The 16,365-nt window shown below is 46.3% G+C and overlaps 1 protein-coding gene across 6 annotated transcripts in view; it reads left to right on the forward strand.

The window, feature by feature from the left end:
• Positions 1–16,365, forward strand: part of ALK (ALK receptor tyrosine kinase) — a 298,563-nt gene that overhangs the window by 142,436 nt on the left and 139,762 nt on the right. For all 6 annotated transcript variants that reach the window (XM_054063538.1, XM_054063534.1, XM_054063535.1 and 3 more), the window contains exon 4: positions 5,597–5,798. In XM_054063538.1, coding sequence (XP_053919513.1) covers positions 5,597–5,798 — 202 coding nt within the window. The remainder of the gene's footprint in view (positions 1–5,596; positions 5,799–16,365) is intronic.

The raw sequence follows: 16,365 nt of genomic DNA on the forward strand, positions 1-16,365 counted from the left end.
CAGGTACAAGCAGCCAGTGGGGAACATTCATAACTATTGGGTTATTGTTGAATGACCAGCTATTAAGGGGGCTAGCAGTCAGATACTGAGTTTGCCCAGTTCCTGGAGCGTGGTGATGGCTCTGTCTGTTGAACATCTCAGGGCTGCCTCACTGTTCTCACTGCCCTAACTGTCAGATATTTTACACATCTGCATCAGGCAGAGATGCTGGGCCAAAGATTGCAGGAAAAGTCTTCATTGCTGGCGTGGGTTTGAGTCTTTCCAGTCTGTAATCCTTCATCTGAAACCTGCTTTGGACAGGCGCTTTGTGAGTTCTTCTGTATATGCATGACACAGTAGCATCAGTTTCCTTATATATCCTTAAATGTCTCCATTACCTCATCTGTAACGCAACTCAAAGCTGTCTTCACCATCTCCAAACCAGCCTGCTACTGAGTTGATAAGCCATCCTTCAGATTTTGTGACATGAATGTTAACGTGTTGTAAACAAGCTCCCAAAGGATCAACAGCAATTTTTTCAGGCAAGATATATTAATTTGTCTTGTAATATTCCTTTCATGTCAGCTGCAGTAATTCCCTGTGCTTAAGCATAAATATCTTCTTGTGTGAGTTTGTCTGTAGTGACAGCTAGTTGCCAGAGACGTTGTCAGACACGGCACACGCAGATCAGGAAAACCATCGCGTTGTGACTGCCGCTATTAAAAATGCAGGGACAAATGCAATTAGAGGCGGAGTTCTTTTGGTAGGTTCTTGCCGGAGCTTGTGGGCATTTAGGAAAATGTCAAAATTAAAGACTAGCAGTTTGTGAAACACCACAGACTGGTATCACTCATAGGGTCTCAGTCACAAGGTGCAAACACAGGTGTGCTTGGTGTGAAAGGGTGAATGCTGTTCCCACCACAACCGCCTGGCTCTGAGTGAGAATGATGAGTGAGCTCAGGACCCAGGAGGTGCTGAGTGACTGGGTCTGGGGCTATATATCTCATTAATGTGATTATTTTAACTGCATCTCTAAACCCAGCATTCTGCTGTGCCGCTGGAGTCCAGTTTCAAACCTGTGGCAGAAGGCTCCTGAAATGCCTCATCGCTGAGCAGCTTTGTGAAAAGCAAATGGTCCTTTTGGAGTCCCGAGCAGCCGACCAGAACACTAGCAGCATACACCACGAAGGGTCCAGCTCAGCTTACAACCCTTGATATCTGTCTGAAGCTACAGTGCTTTTTCAGACTGTCCACCTGGGAATATCCCAGGAGCTTTATTGGAGCTGCAAGTTAGCAGGAGAGATGTGCAAGGAAACGACAGCTGGAATCATAGCCTTAGGGTCCACACAGTCGTCTCAGACCAAGTGTGCGCCACATGGATTCTCTCCTACCCCAGGGAAACACAAGGGAACATGCAGCTTCTGACTTTGCCCAGAAGGCCTGTTTGTGTGAAACAGAATGTTCTCCTGTCCCTCAACGTGGGTGGGGAATCGATCTCCATGTGATCTTTTACCTCTTCCCAAGTGTGAGTGTCTCACCTGCTCCTGGGAACGGTGCTGATGTTGATCCTGTGGGAGGCTGTTGCATGCAACAGTGGCAGCAGTGACTGGAAGATTGAGGGAAGGCAGGAGTGCAAGGATCTGTGTTCGAAATATGTTCTTTCTCTCTTCCAACACCTTAATTATTCCTTTGTGGGGTCTGACACCATTGATTCTAGTAGAGTAAGCAGCAGCAAAACAGGGCCAGGACCTCTGTCAGAGGCTATTGTGTGTCTGTGTGTGTGCAGTGAGGGATGAGTACGTTGTGTGCGCTTTAGAGACTGCCAGTTCATGAGACTGGGTTTGCCTGCACTGGGATTTCATGTCTATTGCTTATATGGAGAGAAGCACGTGCAATGTTCCTGTATGATAGGTGTCCAGCCCGGCTCCAGCAGGGACTCCTTGGCCTGCTCTGTGATAAACAGGTCTAACTCTTAGTGTGTGAACAGGAATCTTCAGGTTCTGCAGTGTAACAAAGCCTCTGCACTTTGTGTGCTTTCATAGCAAGTACCCCTCACTGCAACTTTGGGAATGGGTTCAGTGACACCAGATGTGGCTCAGATATTTCTTTCTTTAGCACTTATGAACTTGACAAACAGTAGGAGCAAGAAAAGAAAACTGCAGCCAGCAGGGCAGTTGCCCGTGAGACAGCTGAGCTTTCAAAGCAAGAACAAAGCTATGTTTGTTCTCTACTTTTTAAAAACAAAATTAAAAAAATTAATTAAAAAGAAATAAGAGAAAAATTGAAAACCGCCACTGCCTTCACCCTCACATCTGCCTGGGCTGGTGGTCTCCCCAAAATCTTGCATGAAGAGGGCTGCCCAGACAAACAGTGTACCAGGGATCAGGACAGCACAACATGATAGCTGTGTCCCTTGCAGTGGCTTTTCAGACTCCACTTAGCACCAGCGTAGCATGGGGTTGTTCCTCCAGGGAGGCTGTGGTGGGGTAACCCCTAGCCCCAACCCCGTGGCAGAAGTGTTTTCCTTTTAGCAGTGTTAAATTGTTAGGCAGAAGGAGCCATATCCTGGGCTGCATCAAAAGAAGTGTGACCAGCAGGTTGAGGGAGGTGATTCTTCTTTACTCCACTCTCATCAGACCCTACCTGGAGCCTTGCAGCCAGTTCTGGAATCAACAACATAGGAATGATATGGAATTGTTGGAGTGGGTCCAGAGGAGGCCATGAAGATGATCTGAGGGCTGGAGCACCTCTGCAGTAAAGACAGGATGAAAGGTGGGGTCGTTCTGCCTGAAGAAGAGAAGGCTCTGGGGATCCCTTAGAGCAGCCCTCCGGTACCTGAAGGAGGCTACAGGAAAGCTGAGGAGGTGCATTTTACAAGGGCATGTAGTGACAGGACAAGGGGGAATGGCTTTAAACTGGAAGTGGGAAGATTTAGATTAGACATTAGGAAGAAATTCTTCCTGATGAGGGTGGTGAGACACTGGCACAGGTTGCCCAGAGAAGTTGTGGCTGCCCATCTCTGGAGGTGATCAAGGCCAGGTTGGATGGAGCTTTGAACAATCTGATCCAGTGGGAAGTGTCTCTGCCCATGGCAGGGGGTCAGAACTGGATGGGCTTTGAGGTCCCTTCCAACCCAACCCATTCTATGATTCTTTGATTCTATGATTCTATGAGTAATCAGCCACAATTGTGAAGTGTGTGCCCTCATAAACAGAGAACAGAACTGCAAATGCTGAAGCCAAGGAGGCTGCTTACTGTTACACGTTTCTATAGCAGCCAGCCTTTCTCTGCTAGACCCCACTGATGTTTCAGACTTGGCCCGCTTGAGGCATAAGAGGGACTACACTTGGAAGCTTTCCTTGGTTAGAACACAGCAAGAAAGGAAGGACTGAGAAATGCCGTGGGGTGTGTGTGGTTCTTAACATTGGGATCTCTGACGCAAGGCAGCGAGATGAGGAACTGGCTGTGGCAGTGGACAGGTCACCATCACATCACCTGATCCAGTGGAAGGTGTCTTTGCCCATGGCAGGGGGTTTGGAGCTGGATGATCATTAAGCAACACCGAGTGGCTTCTTGCCACCACTAGAAGTCTCTCTGCTTCCCTTCATGTCACAGGTCTCAGTGCTCTTATGGGGATGCTGCAATGAAAGCCATAAGATTTAGAGACAGTGAATGATGATATATGGGGCTGGGACTGGGGTTTTGTTTTGCTGACCAGCAGCAATAATGTGTGTGTACAGCTGTGACAGTAATGGACTGTGTTTGAACTCACCAAACCGTTCCCTTAGTAACAGGAGTAAAGGCTGTCATTTCATATAACAGAATCTTATGATTAAAAGAAGTGCTGTGACTGCATTTCACTGTGCTTTGTTTGCAAACCCTGACATCTGAGGAGGTTGTACCCGATGTGTTTCTTTGTATTTCTTCCTGTACAGACGGTTCCCAGTGGTAGATGTCGTTAATGTGATGCCGATGTGGAGTACATTGCATTTGATGAGTATGGTAGAACAGCTGCTTGCGACTCACCTTTGCATGGGAGGGAGACACAGTGGCTGACTGGGATCCAGGGTTTTAGCCCTTCCATTATCACCTTGTGTGTGACCTGAGATGGATTGTCAAACCAAACTTTGTCAAAGGGGATGTCTGTGAGCATGACTGCGATTCCTGGGTTCTAAAGGAGCGTCTGCCAGAGAGACATTCTTATCTGAGCTCTCAGCCCTCAGCTCAGTGGGGAGAGTGGAACTAGCAAAGGACAATCCACCAGATCCATTTTGAGATGAGGTCAGCTCCCACAGGAGCCAAGGGATCTGGTTTTCACCATGTGGCCTGCAGGTCAGACACCAAGGTGAAAGGAAGCAGGATCTGTTCCTGGCCCCTCCATAGGATTTCTGGGACACCTTGTGTCTCAGCAGAGCCATGCTCAGCCATTTGGAAAATCATTCCTCTAAAGATTCAACCTTGGTCATTTCCAAAACAAACTGCTGTGCCTGCTAAAATTCATGCGCATTTAAAAAGAGGTTTTACTTACAGCTCTGTTAATCTTTGGTTTCTCTCTGTGAAATTAAACTGTTCATCAGATCTGCAAGCTCGAAGCGTTACCAGACAGGCTTCGTTAACAGCTGCTCCAGAAATGAAACCTCCTTGTCTTGATGATCTGGCAAGGGTTGATAGAATCTAGAATATCACAGTTTTTCTTGCTTCAGGGGTTGATTCTTTCCATTTCCTTCCCTACCCTTCCCATCACCCCGTCGCTTTGGGGACAGGGTGTCACATTTGACTGGTGACCAAAGGAGTAACACGACTCACCAGGAATGAGCACCAGTATGAGGAGAATACATCACCTCTGTCCCACTGGTTAAGCCTCAGATTGTAGGAAAATAAAGTTAGGCCAAGGGAGTCAATGACTGAGAATAATGAAATGTTTAATGTGGATTAGCTGCACATAAAATTAATACACTAGAATGAACTGCTGAAGAAATCAGGCAGTGTAAGGCCTTTATCCTGACTCTGCTGGCTTGAAGAAAGCAGCACTTTTATAGAAGAGCAAAAGTAAAACTATGGAATTGGTCTCCTTATTTGGGTGAGAAAACCAGATATGAAGTATTAAGGTGTAGCTGAACTGTCAAGTCAAGATTGCCCTGGACTGAGGCCATAACGTGTGGCCCTGGAGCACACATGAGAGGCTGCAGAGATGGGGGTGAAGTCCAGCAGGAACAGGTACAGGAAAATGGGATTCTAAACCAAGAACGCCTTAATGACCTGACTGGGCTTGGCTTTGGAAGCCTCTTGGTTGATGGAGTTGGATTGTTGCTGTTTGCTATTATTTCCTGCCAATAGTATTTATGGCTCTTTCCACTTGGTGCATTTTCTTCTGTGAGTTAAATCTAAATGTACTGTCCGATCTGGACCATCAAAAAGTGAGTTGCTCTCCTGGCAAGGTCTTAATGGTTTTCCCACAAAATGGGCAAACTTCCCAAACTTTTAGACAAAGAAAATCTTTGAGGTGTATAAGGGCTGCAGTGAGCTGTGGCATGAAAACAAACAAGTGTTCATTTGCACTCTGGGAGGCTTTTGTGGGTTTGTGTTCTTAAAACTGTTGTTGTCTCCTCTGCTCTAGGTTTGTTCCTGTTCCTCAACACATCAGAGAGGCCGAGCCCGGTCATCCTGAGCCCCTGGCTGAGGAGCAGCAGTGACCAGTGTGTGGTGCAAGTGGCTGTCTACAAGTTTTACCAGCAGAGTGGAGAATACATTGCTCGCGTCCTTCCCATTGATGAGAGCAGCGGTGAAATCCTAGCAGTGGAGGGGCCAGAGAAACATGGGTAAGTCTCATCTTCTTGCGTGACTCCCAGCTTGACTTCAGCAGAGTTCCACTGTTGTGTAGCACAAAATACGTGCTGCACATCTGCAAAGGGGAGCAGATGGAGTCTTGTGTGGGTTACGGTTACTGTAGAAACTTATTTAGTTATACAAAGCAATGAAGCTGGTGAGGGGGCTGGAGAACAAGTCTTATGAGGAGTGGCTGAGAGAGCTGGGGTTGTTTAGCCTGGAGAAGAGGAGGCTGAGGGGAGACCTTATTACTCTCTACAACTACCTGAAAGGAGGTTGTGGAGAGGAGGGAGCTGGCCTCTTCTCCCAAGTGACAGAGGACAGGACAAGAGGGAATGGCCTGAAGCTCCACCAGGGGAGGTTCAGGCTGGATATCAGAAAAAAATTCTTCACAGAAAGAGTCATTGGGCACTGGAACAGGCTGCCCAGGGAGGTGGTCGAGTCACCTTCCCTGGAGGTGTTTAAGGAACGGGGGATGAAGTGCTGAGGGGCATGGTTTAGGGAGTATTAGGAATGGTTGGACCGATGATCCAGTGGGTCCTTTCCAACCTGATGATTCTATGATTCTATGAAAGTACCAGCAAATCCAGGATCCGTTTAAAGGTGACTCTTGGTGTCAGCATCACCTTTATTGTCAGTTTTCACAAATACAGACCTAGTGTCGATACTCATCCTGGGTTTCAAGCTTTTCTGTTTGCTCTATCTCATTTTTTTTTTTCCTCTGCTCCTTTACCCAAATACACTGTTGAGCTTGGAATATCTACTGAGTCTTTCCAGTTCAGTGTCTCTGCATGCATTTTAAGTTTTGCCTTGCCTTTGTGGTTTTTAAATGCTGTCTCTTGTCAATAAAGCAGTTCAGAGCCACCGCCAGAGGCGGAAAGCTTTTCATCTTTCATGGGTGCAACTGTTTGAAATGTTTTATCCTTTTTGTGCAATTAATCTTAATTGTTGGCGATGTCTTAATTTGTCAGACTTCCTGTGCTTTCTGTTAAATTCTGGTTAGCGGCAAAGCAGTGGGAGCTGTAGCTGAGCAGAGTAAATGTTTCTGAGTGCTGCATCAGTGGAGTAGCTCAGAATTGAATTTAGATCTATGGGAGGGTAATATCCTACCTGCTTAACCTACTGATTTTTGTAAAATTTATTTTTTACTTCTGCTGTGAAATGTGTGTTTGGAAGCATAATTTTTTGCTAAGCATTTCAAATGTTCTTTGTTTGATGTGATAGATTAGAAAGTTTCTAAGAGCAAGTCCTGCTGGCTTGTGCTTGCAGCAGGATGGATTATCTGATTACAGACTCTCTATTTCCAGTAGCAAAAAGAGAATGGGCAATAAAAAACCGTGCAGGAGATAAGGTAACTTACAGAAATGGCTTGAATAGTTGTAATTCCCGTATAACACATGGCCTGTAAAAGTGAGGAGGAGAGCTTGTGCATGGATCTGGATCACGCCTAGTTCTGGCACCACCATCCAGGTGGTAAATCAGTGTTGGATATCTGCTCTCCCTTAGCTCTTTGCAGGCGCGGTGAATACACTGTGTGTTGGTGGGGTCTGCAGGCAGGCAGAGCTCACTGGCAGCACAGTAAGTGCCAACCATGAGCAGCCTTGAAGGGAAAGGAGAGATGACTTCAGCTAGGATGACAAATGCCTGCCTTTGCCATCTGCCAGAGACAGCATGGGCAGCTCAGCTCTGTGTCACAGGTGGCAGACGGGGCCTGTCACTGTGGTAAAGAAGGGGCTGTCACCGTGGGAAAGAGCTTCTGTGCTCCTACAGAAGGTGACTGTGGTTATAGCTTGGCTGTCCCATATGCCTGCAAGGAGCGTGACTTGCCCCCCCGCAGCCTTTCTGTGGCGTGAGGGGGTAGTAAGGGTGTGTGTGCCTGTGGCGCTCATGGTTTTCAATGGCTAACTGTGTGGTACCCTGTGTGCTATAGAACTTTGCAGTTGGAGAAACTGCCTGGTTTGCTTCCCTGCTCCAGTCTTGTCTCTTCCCTGTGAGAGGTGGCAAGTCTTCCCCAGCTCGACAGTGCAGAAGGTGCTGACATTGTGCCTGCATAAACATCACATGTGAACAGTGACGTGTCCGCCCACGGACTGCAGCCCAGGTGATACTGGAGTAGTTTGTTACCTCTTGCACTGAGCCTTCACCCCAGAATGTGTAAGGGCTCCTCTCCCCTCCAGTGCGATGATATCCAATTATCCTGGCTCTTGTAACAAAAGGTGCAGATCTCACTTCTGTGTAAATATTCTTCTCTTTGAGTAGGAATCAGGAATAGCTGATCAGAAGTCAGGGAAGCTCTTAGTGAGCCAGAACTTCTGCAGTGGAGATCTGCTCTGTTTGATGTTTTATTTGGTCTTGGAAACAGCAAAGAATCATGTTGTTTTGTAATGAATTCTTTCACCGTGCTATAACTGAATGACCTCTAGAATTTTATAAGGGTTTTAGCTCTGGGCACAAGGTAATTGAACTCTGCGGTGATGAGCTGTGCTAGAAATAAAACCCCTGTTACGTTTCCCAGTGGCACTTCCTGAATTCTGTGCACTTCTCTATATTGTTGTACAAACGAGAGGTGCAAGGTGTGTACAGCTCCCACAACTGGGCTGGGCAGCAGCAGTCATCGCTGGGCATCCAGCTCAGAGCAGGGAGGGATTATTTTGCTGAAACAGATGCACCTGATGGATAGTAATGCAATAAATGAATTCTGGAGGGGGTTTCCCCTGTCTTGGGTTGCGCACAGTGACCATATCTTTCTGGTTTCCCCTTTTTAAACCACACAACCTGAATTAAGTGGATTCATGTCTGACAGAGTCTTCACCTACATTTGCAGGAGAAAAAAGGAGCTGATGTCAGGTATCACCTTTTTATTCAGGGTGAAACCAGGCAAGCAGAGGTTTTGACAGGCAGCTCTCAGAGCTGATTTTGAGTAGAACATATGTAAAGCTACTGAATGTTATTAGTCAGGTAGAGACAGCACAGCACCAGGTAATTATTTGTCACCAGGGTTCACCCATGTTGTCTGTGTGCAAGACACCAGGTGTGATTCCAAGTGATACACCACATGCCTGAGGACTCAACGGCAGAACCAGCAGTGTTCTTTTTGTACCTCTAGTGTCATTCTTGACAGGCCCGAGCTCGTGGAATGGAGCTGTACCACTACCATAGAGACATGTAGTCAGCACAGAAGTTGTGTGGAAAACACACTTGTTCTATTTCCTTGACATATTTCACTGCAGCTGATCCGTTGGGTGCAGGAAGCAGGCTGGCTGATGTGAGATGCCTTATGGAGCAGTAAGATAGGGCCAGTGGAACAGGCACCAGGAAGGATGTGCCAGCAGTGATGTTTGCAAATGGTTCCCAAGGGATGGAACACCAGAGGCTGGCAAAGGGATGCATGGTTTGCGTTGTATGCCAAGTTTGCCAAGTACAATAGGAATTTTTCTGCATAATATTTGCAATGATGCTTGCCACCGAGAACATAATTATGTCCTTAGAATCATAGAATCATGGAATGGTTTGGGTTGAAAAGGACTTTAAAGATCATCCAGTCCTAACCCCGCTTCCGTAAGCAGGGACACCTCCCACTATATCAGGCTGCTCAAGGCCCCATCCAACCTGACTTTGATCACCTTCAGGGATGGGGCAGCCACAACCTCTCTGAGCAACTGGTGCCACTGCCTCACCACTCTCATGGTGAAGAATTTCTTCCTAATGTCTAATCTAAATCTTCCCACTTCCAATTTAAAGCCATTCGCCCTCATTCTATCACTACAGGCCCTTGTAAAACATCCTTTTCCAGCTTTCCTGTAGCTCCTTCGGGTACTTGAAGGCTTCTATAAGGTTTCCCCACAGCCTTATCTTCTCTAGGCTGAACAACCCCAACTCTCTTGGCCTGTCCTCATATCAGAGTTGCTCCAGCCCTCTGATCATCTTTGTGGCGCTTTCCCAAAGGCCACTGGGGTGTGGGTGCTGTCCTGGTGTTCTGCTCCTGTGGTGCTGTGTGCAGTCCTTCTGGGTCGCTATTTAACAGGATTCCATCCTTGTGTTGCTGATGCGAGGAGGCAGAACTCTGTCCACGTGGCATATCGACAGTTTAGCAAAGCTACTGCCACAGTGTGAGTGCTGACTTCTGGGAGCTGTCAAACTGTCACCATGGCCATGGATTTCACCTGTGATTTGTTTTCCCATCTGTTAAATTATGACTATAAAGCTAGCAATATTGTAAATGTTCTTCATAGAGTGGGGAAAACACAAAGGAAAACTTGTCAAGAAGGTCAAAGTTCTTAACACAGGATTGATTTTTACTTCTTTTGCTCTGTGGACAAGGACAAAATTAGCATCATTCATGTTAATTACCATATCATCTTCTATCTTGACCTGCTCTATTAGTGCTAAGTTGTAGTATTATATACTATGTAGCAAACAAGCTTTTTAATAAGCCCAAAGCAAACAGTGGCATTACTTCTTTGCAGTCTTTCATTGCAGATCTCCCTCATCACTGATTCCATAAGCTTGTTCTTGCCCCAAAAATAACCTAACAAGTGGATCTTAGTGCTATTCACACGACTGAAAGTGACTGAGGCCTCCCTGAAGGGCAGGGCAGAGATCCTCAGATTGGCTGCTCCAGCAGGAATACCAGGATGCCAACCTTGTTCCAAAGATAGGATTTGAACTGCAGGACTCAGTTAACTTGTGGTGTCTGTCGCACGCTTCCTACACAAGCAGGGCACTCCACCTGTCTGTCCTGAGGCTCCCTTTTGGTATGGAGAAGAGCAGGGCAGTGTCTCTTAGACATTTTTCTGTGTCTTTTTAGACTGTAATTGGTTCACGTTGGTGGGACTTTATCTCTTTCTACACTTCAGAGGCTGGGGCTGTGGCGCTGACAGATCAACAGGCCCTGTTTGGCCACGCTGTGCTTAGGGGCTGTCGGATCCCTACGTAGAGTTGTTGGTACTGAACTAGACAGCTTTTGACTTAAACACACCCATACAAACCATGTAAAGTGACTTTGCAAGCCATTTCTTGCTGTGAAAGAGCAAAGGTTTCTAAGCTGTGAGTAGGACTTCCAGTCTAGCATAAGGTTTTAACCCAACTTGAGGTACATCTGAAGGCTTTTGTGTAATTATGTGCAGTAAAAGGTGTCTCCTGAGTAAAATCTGAGATCTGAACGAGTGTGCATGAGCAAGAAAGACCTGAAGTGCTGCTTCCCAGTGTAGCCAGGGCTTCTTGACAGAGTGGGAGAACCTGGTTTTGAAGGTTACCACAAATCATGAGAGGCTGTTCCCTTTCTGGCATCTACAACTTCACCTGAGATTGATTGCATCGATAGATGTCAAGAAAAATAAACGAAGGAATCGCTGGCATCTGTCACATGTGACCTTGGGGCCTGAAGTTTGAAGGTACTGGCCCTTACTGGCCTTGTTCTTTTTCCTGTTCTTTTTCTTTCTCTTGTATTTTCTTTCTTTCTCATATCTTCCCCTGTCTGTCTTGATCAACATAGGCTTAGTAGAGGAATTTACTTTCTTGGAACCCTTTAAAATACCTTTCTCAGGTTAGCGATAGTATGAATTCGCTTGGCTGTTTTTTTTGTGAATAGGATTTTTTTCCTTCTCCTCCTTAAAAAAAACACTTTACTCATTCCAAACCTTTGTTTTGAAAATGCCTGGACTATGACACAAAAAGAACAAAGACCAAAGTGTGTATTTGGAGCAGTTAAACTCATTTTTATGCATCAAAAGTTGTCTCAAAAAGTTTACAGCCTTTTTTGGTCTCAGAGCATTCTGAATCAGGAGTTTAGGTCACTCAGTCTGAACTGTGCAGTTGAGAAATTCGAGTGGCCCAGGAAGATAATATGGATTTATGGATTCTTTAGAAAGTAAGTTCTTCCGCCTTGGTGGCCAGGCACTGCTAATCCTGACTTTTAGAGAGGAGGTGGCAGTTGTTCTAGACAGAAAATGAGCACTTTGACTTCCCCTGTGTTGTTACTCACTGACCAACTGTGAGGCCTTTCCAGTCTGTCAAGTTAAATGGAAAGAAAAAGGTGTTGGTGGGGAGATGTTGGTACCTCTTTATGTCCTTCTCTTTGCAGAAGATACTACCCTTGCTCCCAGTGAAGAATCTGTCCTTTTCATAACAGGTGCTTGCTTTTGGGAAGGAGTTTGTCATCCCTACCTAACAAACCCCTGGTTCTTTTGGTATCTCAAGCCTTGAGCTGAAGAATCCCTGAAAGTTGTTGGTGGTGGCTCCTTGAGGAGCTCATGGCTAGTTTGTTTTGGGTGGATTAGGAGATTTAAATCAAACTGCTTCAGAATGCGTAAGGTGCAATGGAGTCCTTCAGAGCTTTATTAAACAGCATGAAGCTGATAGACAAACGTGGAACAATCCTTCTCCCTCTCCACTGGAGCACTGGATTGTGTGGATTAAGTTGTCACTGTAGCACTAGAGGCAAGCATGTGTCTGTACTCCTCTGCTTTAAACTCCTCGGTGGTTTTGCTGCTGGTGAAGTGCTGTGTTACTCCTTGAGATAAAATCGTGTCCTCTTTGTAGATTTTAGACAGTATCGATTTGCTGTAGAGTGCACCTTGCTTTCGCCCTCAAGTACAACAAAGCAGCAGCTTCAAACTGCTCCAGAAGGATTGACTGTGTTGTCAGCTGAGACAGGACTGCAGCAGTTTATTTCCTTTTACAGTCTTGTACATGGGAGCATATATTTATTATAGAGAATGATGTATTACTATTACTAGGAATTGAATTTTGAGTGCCCTTCACTGTTGTAGTACATCTCATTGTAAAGCAACACTATCATGTGACCTCTGCAGCCAAACAAAGCCAACCGATAGGACCAGAGCTGACAGTGGAAGGTCAGTAGTGAATATAAGTACAATTAAGTTATTTTTTAGCAGTTGATTACAATCCCAATCCAACTGATTGCACAGTAGGAGGGGGAAGGTACTCTTTCTTCTCTTCTAGTACATGTTATGAGACATTTATTAGGTGGCAGCACTGCCTTTTATTGATGTTTGCCAGATTCAAATTATGCAAACAAGAGGGCCAGAGTTGTGTAGTCCACTTCTAGTTATAACAAAAGGTCGGGGGGAAAAAAAAACATTTTAAAGTTGAACAAAAGTAGCAAATGAGGAAGATTTGTGCCAAACATATCAAAATTTGGTTTACTATGGAAGCAGATTGTTGAATGGGTAAAGAATGGAACAGTTGAAGAAAGATAAATGTATTTTTCAGGGTCAGAGTCCGGTTTATGCATACCTGGTGGGGCAGTGTTTGCTGCTGCCTTTCTCAGTGCTGAGCACACTGCAGTGGAGAGCCCTGTGAGCATTGACACAAGGATCTGTGGGGCTTCCCAAACAATTGCCTACCTATCGGTGGCCTCCACGGTCTCTGGGAGCTGCTTCTGCACAGGAGACTGGCACTACCCACCCTGTGGTAGTGGTGCCAAACTGACCATGGAACAGAGTAGGGCACCCTTGGGAGGGGCTGCTCTGGGTGTTTGGATTTTTGAAACCAAAGATTCCTTAGTATAAATTATTTCTTACATGACTGGAACAATTTCTTCAGAAAGCAACCTAATCCAGCTATTTTAGTGTCCAAATCCTGGACACAGAAATCTGTCTGCCTAAATTGTTCTATGCTGTGTCCTTCAGAATTACTTGCAGGTTCCCCTTTCCTTGTTGTTGTGCTGTTCTTACTTTCCAAACTTTGGGTTGTTTTTTTTTTTCCCTGTATCTCTCATTCCTTTACTTTGTTTCCCCTGTTTTATAGATGTTTGTTTCTCTCTCCGTCTGAGGCTTCAAATTCAATTTCTAAGTCATCCCACACTAATCTTTACAGCTGGTGTTGACACCAGCCTATGCAGCACTTGTAGCAGTGTAGAGATACCAGGAGGAATTGCCTTTACCTACAGTCTAAACAGGCAAACAACCTGCCATGCACACACCCTGCCTGGCTGCTCTGCCACAAGTACACACTCTGCCCAGCTCCACTTCCCAGTTATGCACATACTTCTTGTCATAGAATCACTAGGTTGGAAAAGACCTCTGGAATCATCGAGTCCAGCCATTCCTATCTGCCACTAAACCATGTCCCTGAGCACCTCATCTACCCATCTTTTAAATACCTCCAGAGATGATGACTCAACCACCTCTTTGGGCAGCCTGTTCTAGTGCCCGATGAGAGGTGTCATCTCTCTTTGCTTCCCATGCTTTAGATGTCCCTTCTGCTGCACAGACTGGTGAACAGTCTCTCTACAGTCCTTTCTTGGTAGCTTCCCAGTTTGCTTCCCCACAGCCAGGATGCTCCCAGCATTCATTTCTACAGACATCAGCCCGCCTTATTAACATTGCCAGCCTTCCTCCTGGTTATTTTTCTGCTCCCCTCTAGCTGAGCTCTCTGGTTCTGCTGTTGGTGAAGTCCTGTAACCAGCCTGTGGTGTAATCGCTTTCTGTATCTCTTACTTCTTTGTGACCTTGAAACCCTCTCTGTGTTCTGTGCAGGCTCCCCTGCGCCACCCTGACTGTGCAGTGGCGTTTTGTCACTGTGCACAATTTCCTTGGGGCTTTCCTTGCTAATGCCTGAGAATCTCCTCCTTATCCCAGGCAAATCTACCTACCTGTGGTAAGGACTGTAGAAGATCAGTGAGGTAGTATTCCTCCCTTCAAATTCCAACAGAAATTATTAGCTAGGTACCGATAGCCTTGCAAGGCTTAAAACACATATCCCTGGCTGTCCTACTGCTGTGAGGGTTTGTGTGGTGCTGGTGTGGTTGGTTCTGTGTTCCAAGCCAGGCTCTTGGATGCCATTCTGAAATCATAGAATCATGGAATGGTTTGGGCTGGAAAGGACCTCAAAGCCCGTCCAGTTCCAAGCCCCTTCTCATGGGCAGGGACACCTTCCACTGGATCAGGTTGCTCAAAGCTCCATCCAACTTGGCCTTGAAAACCTTGATTCTATTTCAGACTTGTACTCAGGGTTCGAGTCCAGTTGGCAGCTTTGTGCCCTCACTCTAAAGAACACCATGTATCGCTGCCTCGCCAGCCGGTACCTGTTGTTCTCAAGTGCTGGTAGATCTGGTGCTTGCCACTCACGAAAGAGGAACAAGAACTCTGATACTTGAAAACTAATGATTTACTGCTGCATGTTAAAGATAAAGATAATTCAGCAGGAGTTCACAAGTTAATTCCCAATAAATTCCCAACTGGAAAATTGAAGGCAATGAAGGCAAAGGAACTGGTTTCAGATGTTTGCTGCAGTGGCAGAGGAGGCAGCTTCCAGTGATAAGGAAAGGACAGCACAGGCTGTGCTGGCTTTCCTTGGGACTGCAGTGTTTGACCCCTATGCGAAGCACTGCACAGAGCTTTTCATTTAAACTCGTGTCCCGTATTTGTTAACGAGTGTTGCTACCACCTGAAAGAATGTTTCTGTCATTTTTCTGTCAAACAGCTACCTCTGTTTGCATTGCAGCTTTATTGTTTTCTGTGTCACGTCTGCTCTGGTGGCAATGGCATTCCTGCAACAAACTGCTGTCTCCAAGACTCTCCTGTCCAGGCTGTGGGTAGCCGGTAGTGTCAGCAGATCATCAGGCAAGAGCAGGGGTTTGTGTGACACCGACACCAAGGGCACAGGCTACAGAGGGATGTACACCGCTTCGTACAGCTGATTTCTTGACCTATGTGCTGTGGCAGAGGGCTTTTCCACACACTGAGAGCAGGCAATATGCACTCGCAGCCCAGAAGGCAAACTGTATCCTGGGCTGCATTAAAAGAAGAGTGGCCAGCAGGGCAGGGAAGGGGATTCTGCCCCCCTGCTCCACTCTCATGAGACCCCCCCTGGAGTACTGTGTCCAGTTCTGGAATCCCCAACATGAGAAGGATGTGGGACTGTTGGAACAGGTCCAGAGGAGGAATACAAAGATGTTCCCAGGAATGGAGCACCTCTGCTGTGAGGACAGATCGAGAGAGTTGAGGTTGCTCAGCCTGGAGAAGAGAAAGCTCTGAGGAGACCTTATAGCAGCCTCCCAATACCTGAAGGCGCTGTAGGAAAGCTGGAGAGGGACTTTTTAAAGGGGCCTATAGTGATAGGATGGGGAGGGAATGCCTTTAAATTGGAGAGGGGAAGATTTGTTAAACGTTAGGAGGAAATTCTTCACCATGAGGATGGTGAGGCACTGGCATAGGTTGCCCAGAGAAGTTGTAGATGCCCCCTCCTTGGAGGTGTTCAAGGCCAAGTCGGATGCAGCTTTGAGCAGCCTGGTCCAATGGGAGCCTTTTTGCAAAGGTTGTGTTCATTTGTATTTCTTTATGGCCATTGAGCTCTGAGTCACCGAGCAGGGTTCCCAGCTCTTTATAACCATCAGCCAGTAACCTTATGATATTCGTTGCCTTCGTATCAGGCTGGTTAAATCTGATTTTCTATTGGAAAGAGCAGCAGTGCAGTTTGTTTACTGAGTGTAATTGGAGCTCTTCCTGATGATCCCTGGCTTGGTGTGCCATTCCTGCTGATGGACTGAGGCCACGAAGATGCAGTAATAAAGTTCCTTTTGACAAGACAAAGCTG

The sequence above is a fragment of the Cuculus canorus genome, chromosome 3 (genome assembly GCF_017976375.1).
Source record: "Cuculus canorus isolate bCucCan1 chromosome 3, bCucCan1.pri, whole genome shotgun sequence".
In the NCBI taxonomy this organism is placed as follows: Eukaryota; Metazoa; Chordata; class Aves; order Cuculiformes; family Cuculidae; genus Cuculus; species Cuculus canorus.